The sequence below is a fragment of the Contarinia nasturtii genome, unplaced genomic scaffold (genome assembly GCF_009176525.2).
Source record: "Contarinia nasturtii isolate CC-2019 unplaced genomic scaffold, AAFC_CNas_1.1 Cnas_scaffold_2279, whole genome shotgun sequence".
NCBI lineage: Eukaryota > Metazoa > Arthropoda > Insecta > Diptera > Cecidomyiidae > Contarinia > Contarinia nasturtii.
The window spans coordinates 1-13,067 of NW_022199602.1; the positions used below are offsets into that span (position 1 = coordinate 1).

At 33.7% G+C, this 13,067-nt stretch overlaps 2 protein-coding genes across 4 annotated transcripts; both read left to right on the plus strand.

Moving 5' to 3' along the window:
* Positions 1-1,683: 1,683 nt before the first annotated feature.
* Positions 1,684-9,227, plus strand: LOC116348116 (adenylyl cyclase X E-like). Of its 3 annotated transcripts, none has more exons than XM_031778983.1 (20): positions 1,684-1,824; positions 3,370-3,569; positions 3,644-3,781; positions 3,875-4,246; positions 4,362-4,511; positions 4,643-4,767; positions 5,011-5,200; positions 5,334-5,623; positions 5,692-5,845; positions 5,943-6,020; positions 6,096-6,247; positions 6,389-6,610; positions 6,772-7,033; positions 7,141-7,218; positions 7,302-7,445; positions 7,507-7,631; positions 7,735-7,829; positions 7,908-8,273; positions 8,398-8,580; positions 8,765-9,227. In XM_031778983.1, exons 2-20 carry the CDS (start codon positions 3,417-3,419, stop codon positions 9,070-9,072), a joined length of 3,585 nt encoding a protein of 1,194 aa, XP_031634843.1. In that variant the 5' UTR covers positions 1,684-1,824; positions 3,370-3,416; the 3' UTR covers positions 9,073-9,227. The 3 variants fall into 3 exon arrangements, with proteins under 3 accessions (XP_031634843.1, XP_031634845.1, XP_031634844.1); XM_031778985.1 differs by lacking the exon at positions 1,684-1,824 and adding an exon at positions 2,065-2,083; XM_031778984.1 differs by lacking the exon at positions 1,684-1,824 and adding an exon at positions 3,191-3,302.
* An 811-nt stretch (positions 9,228-10,038) lies between these two features.
* On the plus strand, positions 10,039-12,605 carry LOC116348118 (putative alpha-L-fucosidase). Its single transcript, XM_031778986.1, has 8 exons — positions 10,039-10,534; positions 10,610-10,853; positions 11,027-11,139; positions 11,205-11,248; positions 11,319-11,387; positions 11,805-11,918; positions 11,993-12,339; positions 12,406-12,605. The coding sequence occupies exons 1-8, from the start codon at positions 10,152-10,154 to the stop codon at positions 12,517-12,519; spliced, it is 1,428 nt and encodes a 475-aa protein (XP_031634846.1). The 5' UTR covers positions 10,039-10,151; the 3' UTR covers positions 12,520-12,605.
* The last annotated feature ends 462 nt before the right edge of the window (positions 12,606-13,067 follow it).

The window sequence follows — 13,067 nt, forward strand, 5'->3', positions numbered from 1 at the left end:
TTTTTTTTGTTCGGATTGAAATGACGATCCTTCACCGAAAGCATATCGCATCAATAAATGTGTATGCATATGATTGTGTGTTTTTCTTCTGTGTTGACTTTTAAGCCATTGTAAATGAAAATCCAATTGAATCTCGTAATTTATCACCGATGACTTTCATTATAGAAAACATTCACACATACAATTGTTACTGCTGTTGATGCTGTTACCGCCATTTTTTTTTCATTCATCTCAACCAATTGAGCTCGCAAGCACATTCATTTTGTGTTACGCATGAAATCGTTAATGAGAGCTTCATCATATATATATACCTTCATCGATAATAGTAAAAACAACGGAAATTACGTTTTATTTTTAAGTCATGCTCTTGCTCATTCTCTCTCACACACACAACCTTTTTCTATTTCTCCATCCCGCTTGCTGACATTTGCGCTACGCTCATTGGTTGAAAAGTGAAATATTTCATCGTACCGCTTTACGTTCCATCATCTGTTTTCATCAAAAAAAATCTCTTTCTCTTTGTCGCCCGTCGCCCTTTTTTCGCTGCAATTTTAGCATATAATAAAATTTTCAAACGACCTAACACGAGCATAAATATCCGTACGTAAATTTTCGCATTGATTATTATTTGTTCAACAAGATACGTGTAAAGGAGAGAGAGAAAAAAAATTATGAGCAAATTCCCATATTTATTGCATTGTGTGAATCGTGGAAGAAAAAAAAAAACAAATCAGCAGTTAAAAAGCATCAAACCAAAATCACAAAATTGTGAGTTCGCACATGAACAAATCAATTTCTCCCCTTCATTTTCTCTTCCTCTCACTCTCATTCTGTTTCTCTCTCGCTTTCCCGTCAATTTGTTGACATGCTTGCATATTCGTTCATCGAGTGGAGATTACTAACTTTTACACACCCGTATAAAGTCACGGTGTCAATTGGCTGGTTGATTTAAGTGCAAATTCACGGCCGAATGAAAACATGACGAATTCACCCCAAACAATATGTACACTTAGACGAAATTGAAGCGTCAATGATTTTGCATATATATAATAAAGAAAAACAAAACAGCTTGACGTGTTGCTGTCAAAAGTGTACACGTTTTTTCAGAGTGTTGCATTCGATCAAATTGATTTACCGATCAATGTTATCGAATGTGATAACATCTTATTTACATGCTTTTGCAATGAATCATTCGCGAAACGATTTTATTTACAAGTAAAATTTCATGTTATCGAACACAATTTACCACAATGACTAAAAGGCTTTGGTTTTTTTTTCACGCACACACTTTCTAATTCATTCTTTTTATTTTTTGCATTGAATTTTTCGCCTGATTGATTGAATATGTGTGTGTGTGCGCGCTCGCGATATCACACCGAAATAAGGTAACAATGAAATTGTGCGGCATGTCGCAAAGACAAGTGCACCACCACTGGTTACATTGACAAATGAAAATGTGTACACTTGTATTATTCGACACATTCATCTTATCTATTCATTGAAGCAATCGGTAACACATTGTAGTCAATTATAGTCCAGATTGCTGCCATTTCGACCAATATACATCAAACAATTCAAGCTATCGGAATGAAAAAGTGTATCATTCACCGATAAAACTAAAAAACGTTTTTCCATTCGCTTTGTTTGTGTTTGCACATGACAGCGCACATCGTATGAAAAAAAAAATTAAAATTGTTGTGAGATTTTTTTACTAAAATTCGAACAAAAAGAAAAATTTAATATCATTCAAGTGATAGATTGAGTTTTACCCGCATTGTGTGGTGCATTCAGAGCAAAAGAAACCGGATGGAATTAAGTGTATTAGTAAGTCAAAGAGTGAGAAACATGTCACCGTAAATGTTAAGAATTCACTTTAGTCAGTGTTTATACGATTCATTTTACTTACACCATTTTCGCCATTAGTATATATTTTATGTGGAATCATAGCGATAAATTGATAATCAAATGATTTATAAATGAAACGATAAGTGTGTGGCTTCTATCAAAGATTTTTTTAAAAAATTTACCTTACGGCGTTTTGTGTCAGTTTATGGTGGTCAACTACTTGAATCATTCGGAATGCGTGCGTATCCAAGGGCTATGCATCAAGTGAAAATGTTTGAATGTTTTTTCTTTCATAACTCAAGCTAAAAATGTCACAAAAATGGTTATATAATGCTTATATTAATGCGAAATACTGTTATATTTGAATTTGATTGTAAACTTTGATTAATACAAAAATCAATGTATTAGTATTTTCTGTTTTATTTGTATTCGCTTTTTTTTTGTTTAACGACGATCAAGTGATTGAATCGATTGTACCAATGTGTTTATTGAATTGAGTTAGAAGTTGGAAAAAAAACAAGTGACTTGTCACTATGCTCCGGGGAGAGTTTTGCGAATATTGACAGTTTTGAAATATGTGTCATCGATATCAGTCAACACACTCTAGCTTACAGCACCATTATAAATGAACGAGAAAAGTCCGTCTGGCTTCCCATGACATTGGCTCTCACAACGTTCCCAAGAATGTTTCTCAACAAATTCAAACTTGTTTCACATAAAAAGTACACTTTTACTCTCTTCAAACTCATTTGAGTTTGGGGCAACATAAATAAAGCTAATTTGAGCTTGAAGCAAAAAAAACCTTGATTGCTGAAGCTTCAAAATATTTTATAAAGTAGAGAACCATTTTCGCTGTTGTAATTGATTGTTTCGGTGGAATTTTTATTGATTTTCAATAAATCGAATACACTTCTTCATATCCTTTAAAAACTAAGAGCAGATAATTCGAAAAATTGAACTCACTCGACAATAAACCTGCATACAAATTTATGCATTTAAATGGCAAAGAATATGCACCAATGTATCCAGATTGAATGTGTAGTGAATAGTCATATTGACGCATGCAAGTTTCGAATTCGAGAATCTTTTGTTCATGTTATCACGTTTGTTTAATCCGAAAAAAAAAGTTGGTCATAGTCGAAAGACGTCAACAAATTAAGAAATGATTTTCAAATGGCAAAAAAAAAATTGGAGTTTTATTTCAATAGCATTTCGATTAAATTGAGAAGAATATATGAATTAGAATTGATTGTAAATATCAGTTGATCAAAGAGTGATAAGATAACAAATATTCTCTGTATTCGTTTCTTCTTCTCCTTTTTTTTCTAATAAAAATCAAAATTTCATTGAAGACTGTTGATAAACAAAAGCCGATCCACGTCAAAATCTTTTACATTCAATTACCTCTCTCGCTTTAACTCGTGTGTCGTCTCGCTAAATGAAATAATTCGTTCATTGTTAGTTTAAATGCAACTGCATTCGCTAACTCATTCATAATTTTTTTTTTTTTTTTGATTTCGGTAGGAAAACTAGATACTAGACTGTTGTGTAAATAGTGTGTAAAATTTGAAATGGATTTGGTTGTACGTCGGCAGTCAGAGCAATTGAATCGAAGACACTTTACATCCGAATCGATGGATGACGATGATGACAGTGATAAACCGAAAAATAAAAAATTCCGAGCAATCAACGACTATCGTAGATGGGAGTGGGGAAATTTACGGGTATTTGAATGAGAATCTGTTTTTTTTTTTTAATTCAAAATGATATATTTTCTTAATATGTTTCCTTTTCATAGACGGAATGTGAAAACTTGGGACTTGAAACATTTTATCGAACGTACGTGCAACGATTGCAGCGTAGTTACTTGTCGGTATTTTTTGTGATGCATACCATAATTGGTATGGTGCATACGATTGCTTTAGTCGCAACGCAGGTAAATTCCAATCAATTTTCAATTGATTGTTGTGTTGCTATTTAATTGAATTATATTTTAATTTTTTTTTAAATTCGCTTCAATTATTCACAGAAATCAGCGCCAATTAGCCCGGAAGTGTATTGCAATTTGGCGAGTATAATTGTTGTGTGGGTGTCGTTAATATCGTCATTCAATGAGCATTTAATTAAAAAGCAAACGTGGATACCGAATTTCGGTTCGGTGGCAACTGTTATCGGTTTGGTTATATTGGATATTATTGTACCGTTATACCATTCGGTGCGAACGCATGTGAGACCACCGCTACGGCCAAGCTACGATGCTTACATCATTTTTGCAATTTACATATTCTTGCCGTTGCCCGAAAATTTGCACAGCGTCATTTTGGCAATGTCGACCTCATTTTGTTATTTACTTGTGACACATGTTATGACTTATCGTCTAGACGACTATGCCGTAATCAAAGTAATTAACATTTTTCACCAATTTTCGATTGTTTCAATTCAATTTTTTCCTCCCTTCTTGTCGATCTACTTTTTTTTTGTTGTCTTCATATTTTGGTACAAATACATGCATGCAGACAATCACGGACTTGGTATATTTGCTGGGTGTTAATTTTTTCGGCGTATGTGTACGATTACAGAATGAAGTGGCTATTCGACGAGCATTTCTAGATCGTCGTGAGTGCGTCGAAGGAAATTTGCTATTACGATATGCTCGTGATCAAGAGGTTCGTTGAAATTTCTTTATTATTTTTGTTCGGTTGTGTCATTTGTGTATTTTGTCTATCCATTCTTTTTTTTTTTTACCTGACAATTGATATGTTTCATCGTTTATTATCGATTGTAATGTGATCTATAGAAAAATTTGCTGTTAAGCATTTTGCCAGCGCACACGGCATCCGTGCTTGAGAAGGCCATACGTGGTATGATTGAGAAAATTCGACAAGAGAAACACGAATCAACACAGGAATTAAATGCCAAAAGGTAATTGATTTTTTTGTCGTTGATGTTTTTGTAGTGTATGAACAGAGCTTAGCACAAGCTAACTTCTCAGCTGCTACCATTGATAGTTGCTGGTGAATGCATATGCGGCAACATAATATCGTTTCTATATCAATAATAGCAGCAACTGGACAAGTTAGTTCGGGCTAAGGTTTATATATAAACGAAGTAAAAGCACCTTTTTTTCGTGTAAGAAATGTAATTACGAGCACACTTGCAGCACAGCCTCGATATACCGATTCCGAGACGTCAATGGCGTGGACAACCAATCAAACTTTATATTGAACACCATAAAAGCGTCAGCGTACTTTATGCCGACGTTGTGAATTACACATACATCACGACCCAGCTACCAGTTAAAACGTTAGTTGAAGTTTTACACGAACTATTCGTTAAATTCGATCAGGCATCCGAGGTAATTCTTTTATTTTTTAATTCATTGTTGTTGACGTTGTTTGCGTTGTTGTTGGTCCACGTTTATGATTCCAAACACTTGCACTTATGGAATTTACAACGTCGATTAATTGCATAACGTTCGGTGTTTACAGGAGTACAATGTTTTGCGCATCAAATTCTTGGGCGATTGCTATTATTGTGTGAGCGGTGTACCCGAACCAAATCCGCAACATGCCAGGAGTTGCGTTGACTTGGGATTACGAATGATTCGTGATATTCGTGAAGTGCGTGCACAACGAAATAATCTGAATATTGATATGCGAATTGGCGTCCATTCGGGCTCAATAATGTCAGGTGTAATTGGTGCTTGTAAATGGCAATATGACATCTGGTCCAAAGATGTTAGCATTGCCAATAGATTAGAAACAACTGGAGTGCCTGGGTAAAAAAAATTGTTTCTTTGAAAATAGTTTGGTTCAGCCCCTTTTTTCAATTACTTTTCATCAACAGCAAAGTGCACATTACTCAGCAAACACTGGAATTGCTAGAAGATCAGTACTTTTTTGAACCGGGCACAGAAATGGCAAAAAAAGATCCGGTTCTACTCAAAAATAATATTGAAACATTTTTGATATCACCACAGTATTATGGAGGTGATTTTCACGTAAGTAATGATACAATATAATTTTGTTGAGTTCGAGTTGGTGAGAGATGTAATGTTTCTCATTTATATTTAATGGAAAATTGTTTGCATCAATCAGTATTACAGTCCGGACGAGCTGAATAGAAGATATTCTTCTGGCATGAAACGAATGATGAATCGATCTACACGCAATAATGTAATGTATATTGCTATTACGCATATTGTAAATAAAATTCAATGCATAAATACTCCATTTCGGTCAAATTTACAGAGAAAGCTATTACTTGACTGTTCATATCGAAATGGAAACTGTATCGGTAAGAATTTTATGCAAAATTCAATGGAACAGTATATGCAAATTATGAAACAAACCAATAGTGAAATGGCACTGGAGTTGGACCGAATGCCAATCGGAAAATTTCAGTAAGTTTTCCATTCGAAAGATTTTTTTTACTACTAGAGTAACTTCCAATTGCTTTAAAATGATTCGGTTTAATTTTTTCTTTCTTTTTTTTCTGACTTTCCAATTCTTTCTTCATTCTCTATCTCGTTCACCGTCTAAAGTTTCAATCACTTGTTTTCGAGCCGTCGCCGTGATAGTTGCGAGGATGCCGAATACGAACGTTCATCACTTAGTAGCAAAGTCTCGACAATTCTATTACGATTTCGTAATAAAAAATGGGAGATGTCTTTTTTACAAGAGCAAGATTTAATGCTCAAGTACAGTACATTCATGTGCTTCATCGTTTTTATTGGAATCATCGTTGCACAGTCACTAAATAATCCGTGAGCAATTTCAAAATTCAAACACACACACACACACATAGATACCTTCATGGTTGCACATCACTCAATTTTCTCTATAATTTACCGTTTCATTTTATTTACTGATTTTATTGTTGTTGTTTTTTTCTGCACTTCTTGATCGTTTGTATAAAATATTCTAGGAACGGTTGGAGCTATTGGGTGCTGAACATAATCGGCTTTTTAGTTTTACTTTTCTTCATATCGATAACATGGTTTAAAAAAATCTGGATATTAATTCGACCAATAAACGAAGACGATCCAAATTTGATAGAATTGCCAACGAACCCATTTTTGCGATACCTATTTAATACATCGAAAAGTGTAATGAGCAACGCTGTAGCCCGAACGCTGATTTATTTTGTGTCAGTTTGTGTGCTTACGTTTAGCGCTTTAATTCATTTGGTAAGCAATTATTGTTGAATTTCAAGCTGAAACATGCATTTTTGTCATCTATTATACATACATGTACATTTTATTTAAACTCCTTCTATTCTACTGCATTTCAACAGATCGACTATGAATCGATTCGCGGGCATGATGGAAACCATGCACATTCAATCAAATGTTTACAGTGCTTTAATCCATGGGTTCTATTTATTTTTATATATCTAAAAAAAAATTCAATAAATTCGATTAGTTAAATGCAACAATTTCCCTTCTTTATTTGCAGGGCATTACTCAAAGTCTAATTATGGCCATTTGTGTGAATTTTTTATTTGGTCGCATACATTTCATACTCAAACTTATTGTTGGCGCTTTGATTGTGGGCTTTTATTCATGGATTATATTTGCGTCCTATGATTTTCTGTTTAATGTAAATGGAATTCAATCGATTAAACCCCAAATTCTTTTCAGCATTTTTTTTTTCTTCACAGACAAGCCCATCGATAAGTGCATCGTTGGATCCAAAAGTTGGACACATATTAATTGTAATTTTTATCACCGTTTCATTGCACATGGTTGACAGACAAACTGAATACATTACACGGGTTGATTACACGTTAGAATTAAATATTTTTTTTCCTATCTAAAGTGCAATTTTTAAAAAATTATGAAATATTTTGAATTATTTTGTGTCAATGTTCTTATTTCTCTATAAATAGATGGAAGCAGCAATTGCAAAAACGACAAGAAGAATCCGAATGCACAAAAGACACCATCAAAATATTGGTGCAAAACATTTTACCTGCGCATGTTGGTAATTTTGACAAAACAAAACTCTGCATTCTATTTTTACAAAAAAAAAAAAATCTTCTTAACGTTGTCATTATTCTAGCTGAAATTTACATGAGTCGTCAAATGAAGGACGAATTATATTACGAAGAGTATGATAACGTGGCCATCATGTTTGCAACAATAACGAACTATGACATCCAATCCGACGCTACCGTTGATATTGAACGCAATATTTTGAGCATATTAAATCGTATTATTTGTGATTTTGATGAGAAATTGCTGTCGAAAGCGGGCCCATTGAAATTGGAAAAAATTAAAGTGTCTGGTTGGACGTATATGGTGGCGTGTGGCTTGGATCCGGGACGGAGTGATTCATCCGCATCATTAAACAGTGGATGTAGTTCGCCAAATCAACGCACATCATTGCTTTCAAATGGTCGTCGTAGTTGGAATACTTTCAATTTCAGTAAGCTAAATATAAAAACAGATTTTTTTTAAAGAGATACTCAAGACAGAGTTTTTCTTTAAAATTAAAATGGAATAAATACATTTGAACAAAAAAAACAAAAACAAAACATTCGTCCCACCAGAAGCCATTCCTAAAAGTCCGAAGAAAAACCCACGATACGATCCATCGAAACGGGAACGAAAACAAAGCAGCAGACAATCACAAAATGTTGTTTACGTATTAACTGAATTTGCACTTGAGCTAATGCGAATCCTTGAGGCGTTTAATACGGAGAATTTTCAAAGTGACGGAAAGCTGCGAATTGGTAAGATTGTCAGTTTATTTTTTCTCTACTGTTTTTTTTTTCGAGGTTTCTTTTTCGTTATCAAATCAAAAACACCCCGATTATAGAATGAAAAGAATGATGAAAATAAAATGGAAATGAAATGCGAAGTTATTTGTTCGCGAGATTAAGATTTACTTTTTATTGACGAGCGCATTGATTACAGGAATCGCCCATGGCAAAGTGATGGCAGGCGTTGTTGGTTCAAGCAAACCATTGTATGATGTATGGGGAAACGGTGTAAATATGGCATCACGAATGGACAGCACTGGAATTCCTGGAAAAATCCAACTTACCAAAGAATCGGCAGAAGAATTACAATCGTTTGGTATTCGCTGTGATTATCGTGGCGAAACTTATATCAAAGGCCGCGGTAATATACCGACATATTTTGCACGCATTAATGAACAACTCGAATTCGTGAGAGAACCACAACCGGTTGAATTACATCATATCGATGATATGCATGTTTAAACGATAGACAAAAATTCATCACGATAATTTTTCTTCGATGAAGAGAGCATTTGATTAGATTTTTTTAAAATTTATTTTGCACAAAAAACATAATCTTTATTATATATTGTAATTATATAGTAATAATATCAACATGAAGGATACATTACAATTAACTAGTTTTGTTTTAATCAAGAATTATTTGATCATATTTTGTAGTCATCTGTCTTATCAATTAAAACATATTAACTTTAATCGTCTCTCACCTCTTTTGACAACATGTAGAAGAAACATAAAATGGGGGAAAAAATGATACAAATTGGAAAAAAGAAGCGTTTGCCATGTGCTAAATATATAATATATTATATATATCCAATAAAATTGAAGTGATTTCTTTTAATGTACATTTTCAAAAGAATCTCTCAACCTCTATGGATGTTCAGAGTTCAATCGCGCCTCATTCGCATGTATGCGGTGAAATAAATCTTCGTTTTTCACATTAAAAGAGAAAAACAAAACGCCTGAATCAATGCAGCACAATAAGATGTGCTCTCTGATCAATCGTTTGCTCTGACCAAGTGTTTCACTCATTTACTTTTTCATTATTGCTTTCGGCTTATCATGCTGTTAATGCGCGTGTATGCTAAACAAAATATCAATAAACAAATGTTCAAAACTCGAAAATTATAAATAGAAGAAAGTCCATTGATTTTATCAAAAAACAAACACACATTTAATTTTGCAGTCTATCGAACAAGAGTAATGAGTACTACAAACCGCATTATCGTCACACACAACTGGACGCATTTTGACTTTGATTAAATTACGTTGACAGGGTGATGTATGTACAACAACAATAACAATCAACATAATAATAAATGTTTTCGTGCAACTGTCACATTTGTGATGGTTCAACAGTTCACACCCTGTGAGTTATTAAAATTGATTACTCCATCCTGGTTGGTTGATTAGATTAGTATAATGTTTGTGTACAATTCCTTTCATTTGTTTCATTTTTAGTTTTATATTTTCGAACGCATTTAAATATTGCAGTAGCATATTGCGGTGTGCAACAATTTGTAGAATTTAAAAACGAAAAAATGACTTTTGAAAGACATTGGATGTTGTTTGCGATTGTTCAAGTGCTGTTTGTGTGCATTAAATGTGAAAAATATCAAGTGATAACGGTGGAAGAGCCGACCTACGAACCAAATTGGGATAGTTTAGACCGTCGACCATTGCCGAAATGGTACGATGACGCAAAAATTGGAATATTTCTTCATTGGGGCATATATTCGGTGCCCACATTTGGTACTGAATGGTTTTGGAAGTATTTACGTGATAATAAAGATCAACCATATGTTTCATACATGAAAAAGAATTTTAAGCCTGGTTTCACCTATCAAGAGTTTGCGCCTCAATTCACTGCAGAACACTTCAATGCCAACGAGTGGGCCAAGTTATTTGAACAAAGCGGTGCAAAGTAATTGCTTTTGGAAAATGTTTTTGATTGTTGAACGAGTTAACTGTCTAATTTATTTTCTATTCTCGACTTCAGATATGTGGTTTTGACAAGTAAACATCATGATGGCTATACCCTGTGGCCATCAAAATACTCATTCAGTTGGAATTCAATGGATGTTGGTCCACATCGTGATTTAATTGGTGAACTTTCCAATGCAATTCGTGCAAATACAACACTCAAATTTGGTCTTTATCATTCATATTTTGAATGGTTTAATCCGATGTATCTCAGCGATAAACAAAAATCATACACCGAAAATGATTTTGTTACCAAGAAAGTAAATATTCAAACCACATTTTGTTAGATAAGTTTTGTGCATCGAATACGGTAGATGGCAGTACATATCTACAGAATGGGTTTTATTGCAGCATATATCACACCGACATCTACAATTTCGATTCGGAATTAAAACAGATTTGTTCTTTTGTGGTCTATTCTGTGTCTATTTAGGTTATGCCCGAGATGATGGAATTGGTTAATAACTATTCTCCTGAAGTTTTTTGGTCAGATGGTGAAGGTGAAGCGTCTTGTGAATATTGGGAAGCGACTGGATTTCTTGCATGGTATTATTGCTTGACGTTGAATAGAAAAAAAATCTCACACTTATATTCGAATTTTATTGTTTTAGGCTCTACAATGAGAGTCCAGTTAGGAAAACGGTCGTTGTCAACGGTATAAATTATACAGTTTCCTGACTCCTAATAAAAATCACTCACATTCTATATCAATTTGATTATTTCAGACCGATGGGGAATTGATTCGCAGTGCAAACATGGCGGTTTTTACACGTGTGGCGATCGATTTAATCCAGGTATCGTTTTTATAACATACACAATGCAGTAATGTGCGTTCTCTAATATTTTGGAGGGTTATTTTATAAATGAATAGCAAAAATAACATTTTTGACATAATTTTTTTCGTTTCGAATTAAACATTTTGGTTGCCAGTGTGCATACTCATCTTTTGCACATTACTGCTATAGAGATAAAAATTTAATTTCATTTTAAAATTCGTGATCAAATATTGAGAACTCTGACTCACCAATTATCATTTATTGATTTGAACTATTTTGACCTCTTGCGGTCGCCAATCAATTCTCTTCCGTTTTTATTTGCATAGTAACCTTTTTTTGTTACTTTGAATACATTATCGCGAGCAAGAGTGAAGAAATCAAGTGATGAGTCAGAGTCTTTCATATGGTTTCACATGAAATTCGTTACAATTTAAGGTATTTTGCAAAAGCATAAATGGGAAAATGCAATGACCATTGATAAAAAAAGCTGGGGCTATCGAGCTGATGCTCGTTTGGACGATTTTTTAACCAATGAAGAGTTAATAAAGGGTATGTTCTTTAATTTTCTCACCTTTTTTGACACATGAATTTTGAATTTGAATGAATTTTCTTTTAAAAAAAAGAAATTGTAATCACAATCAGCACCGGCGGAAATATATTGGTTAACGTTGGTCCAACACAAACCGGTTTAATCCAACCAATTTTCGTTGAACGTTTGCGTACGATGGGCAGTTGGCTGAACATAAACCGTGATGCAATTTATGGTAGTCATCCATGGATTCATCAAAACGATACTAAAACCCCAGATGTTTGGTATACCAGCAAATTAGAAACGACCAAACGTACAATTGTGTATGCAATTGTTCTGAAATATCCATATGATTCGGCCGGAATCAATTTATATTCACTTGGTGGAAAATTCGACAGTAACACCAAAGTCAAAATGTTGGGCTATTCGAAAAAATTAAACGTATGTTGACTTGTTGATTTCGGTGGAAAATTTTGAATTTAAATCAATGTTATTGATTCTTTTTAGTGGTATGGCTCAGATGAGTCAATGTACATCGAATTCCCAGATAAAGTTCAAATCGATAAATCAGGTCTACACACCGCATGGACATTGGCAATCAATATACCAGAAGATGAATAATTATTTGTTGGTTTAAATTTAATTAAAAAAAAAAGAGAGAACGAACACTTTTTCAAGAGTAAAAATAAATAACATATTTTAATATCTTTTTACTGTTTTTCGCTTTTTCCCCTTCGTTTTAAGCTATCTTTCGTTTGAAGTGCAAGCGCTGAAGTTTTTTTGTTTTTTTGGCTCTTTAGTGACTCATCTGAGACGAATCAATTTTCATCCGAGAGAATGCACCAAAATAAATTCAGTCTTTTTATAAATGTTACTCAATATCACTTATTCTTCCTCTTCTCGGCAAATCAATGAATAATAAACAATCAATGCACTTGAGTCATGCCAATTTAAATTCCCTAAGGAATAATTCTTTAATCTGTTATTGAACTTTATACATCTTTTGCAAGTTAAATTTTTTCGTTGATAGTCGATTGATTTGTTGCTATAAAATGAGTTGCATTCACTCGAGTATGATTCAGTGCTATTGGCGAGCTTTTAAAGACCGTTTCAACAAGATTTCCAAATCAAGCTCACTAATATTTTTCCAAAGATTTTGGTCAAAACCC

Excerpts from the sequence above, each read along its gene's own strand:
- LOC116348118 (XM_031778986.1), top strand. The coding sequence starts at position 10,152 with ATGACTTTTGAAAGACATTGGATGTTGTTTGCGATTGTTCAAGTGCTG. Across the intron at positions 10,535-10,609 it reads TTTGAACAAAGCGGTGCAAA|ATATGTGGTTTTGACAAGTA; the intron begins GTAATTGCTTTT and ends TCTCGACTTCAG. Across the intron at positions 12,340-12,405 it reads GCTATTCGAAAAAATTAAAC|TGGTATGGCTCAGATGAGTC; the intron begins GTATGTTGACTT and ends GATTCTTTTTAG.
- LOC116348116 (XM_031778983.1), top strand. The coding sequence starts at position 3,417 with ATGGATTTGGTTGTACGTCGGCAGTCAGAGCAATTGAATCGAAGACAC. Across the intron at positions 4,768-5,010 it reads CAGGAATTAAATGCCAAAAG|CCTCGATATACCGATTCCGA; the intron begins GTAATTGATTTT and ends CTTGCAGCACAG. Across the intron at positions 6,611-6,771 it reads GCACAGTCACTAAATAATCC|GAACGGTTGGAGCTATTGGG; the intron begins GTGAGCAATTTC and ends AAAATATTCTAG.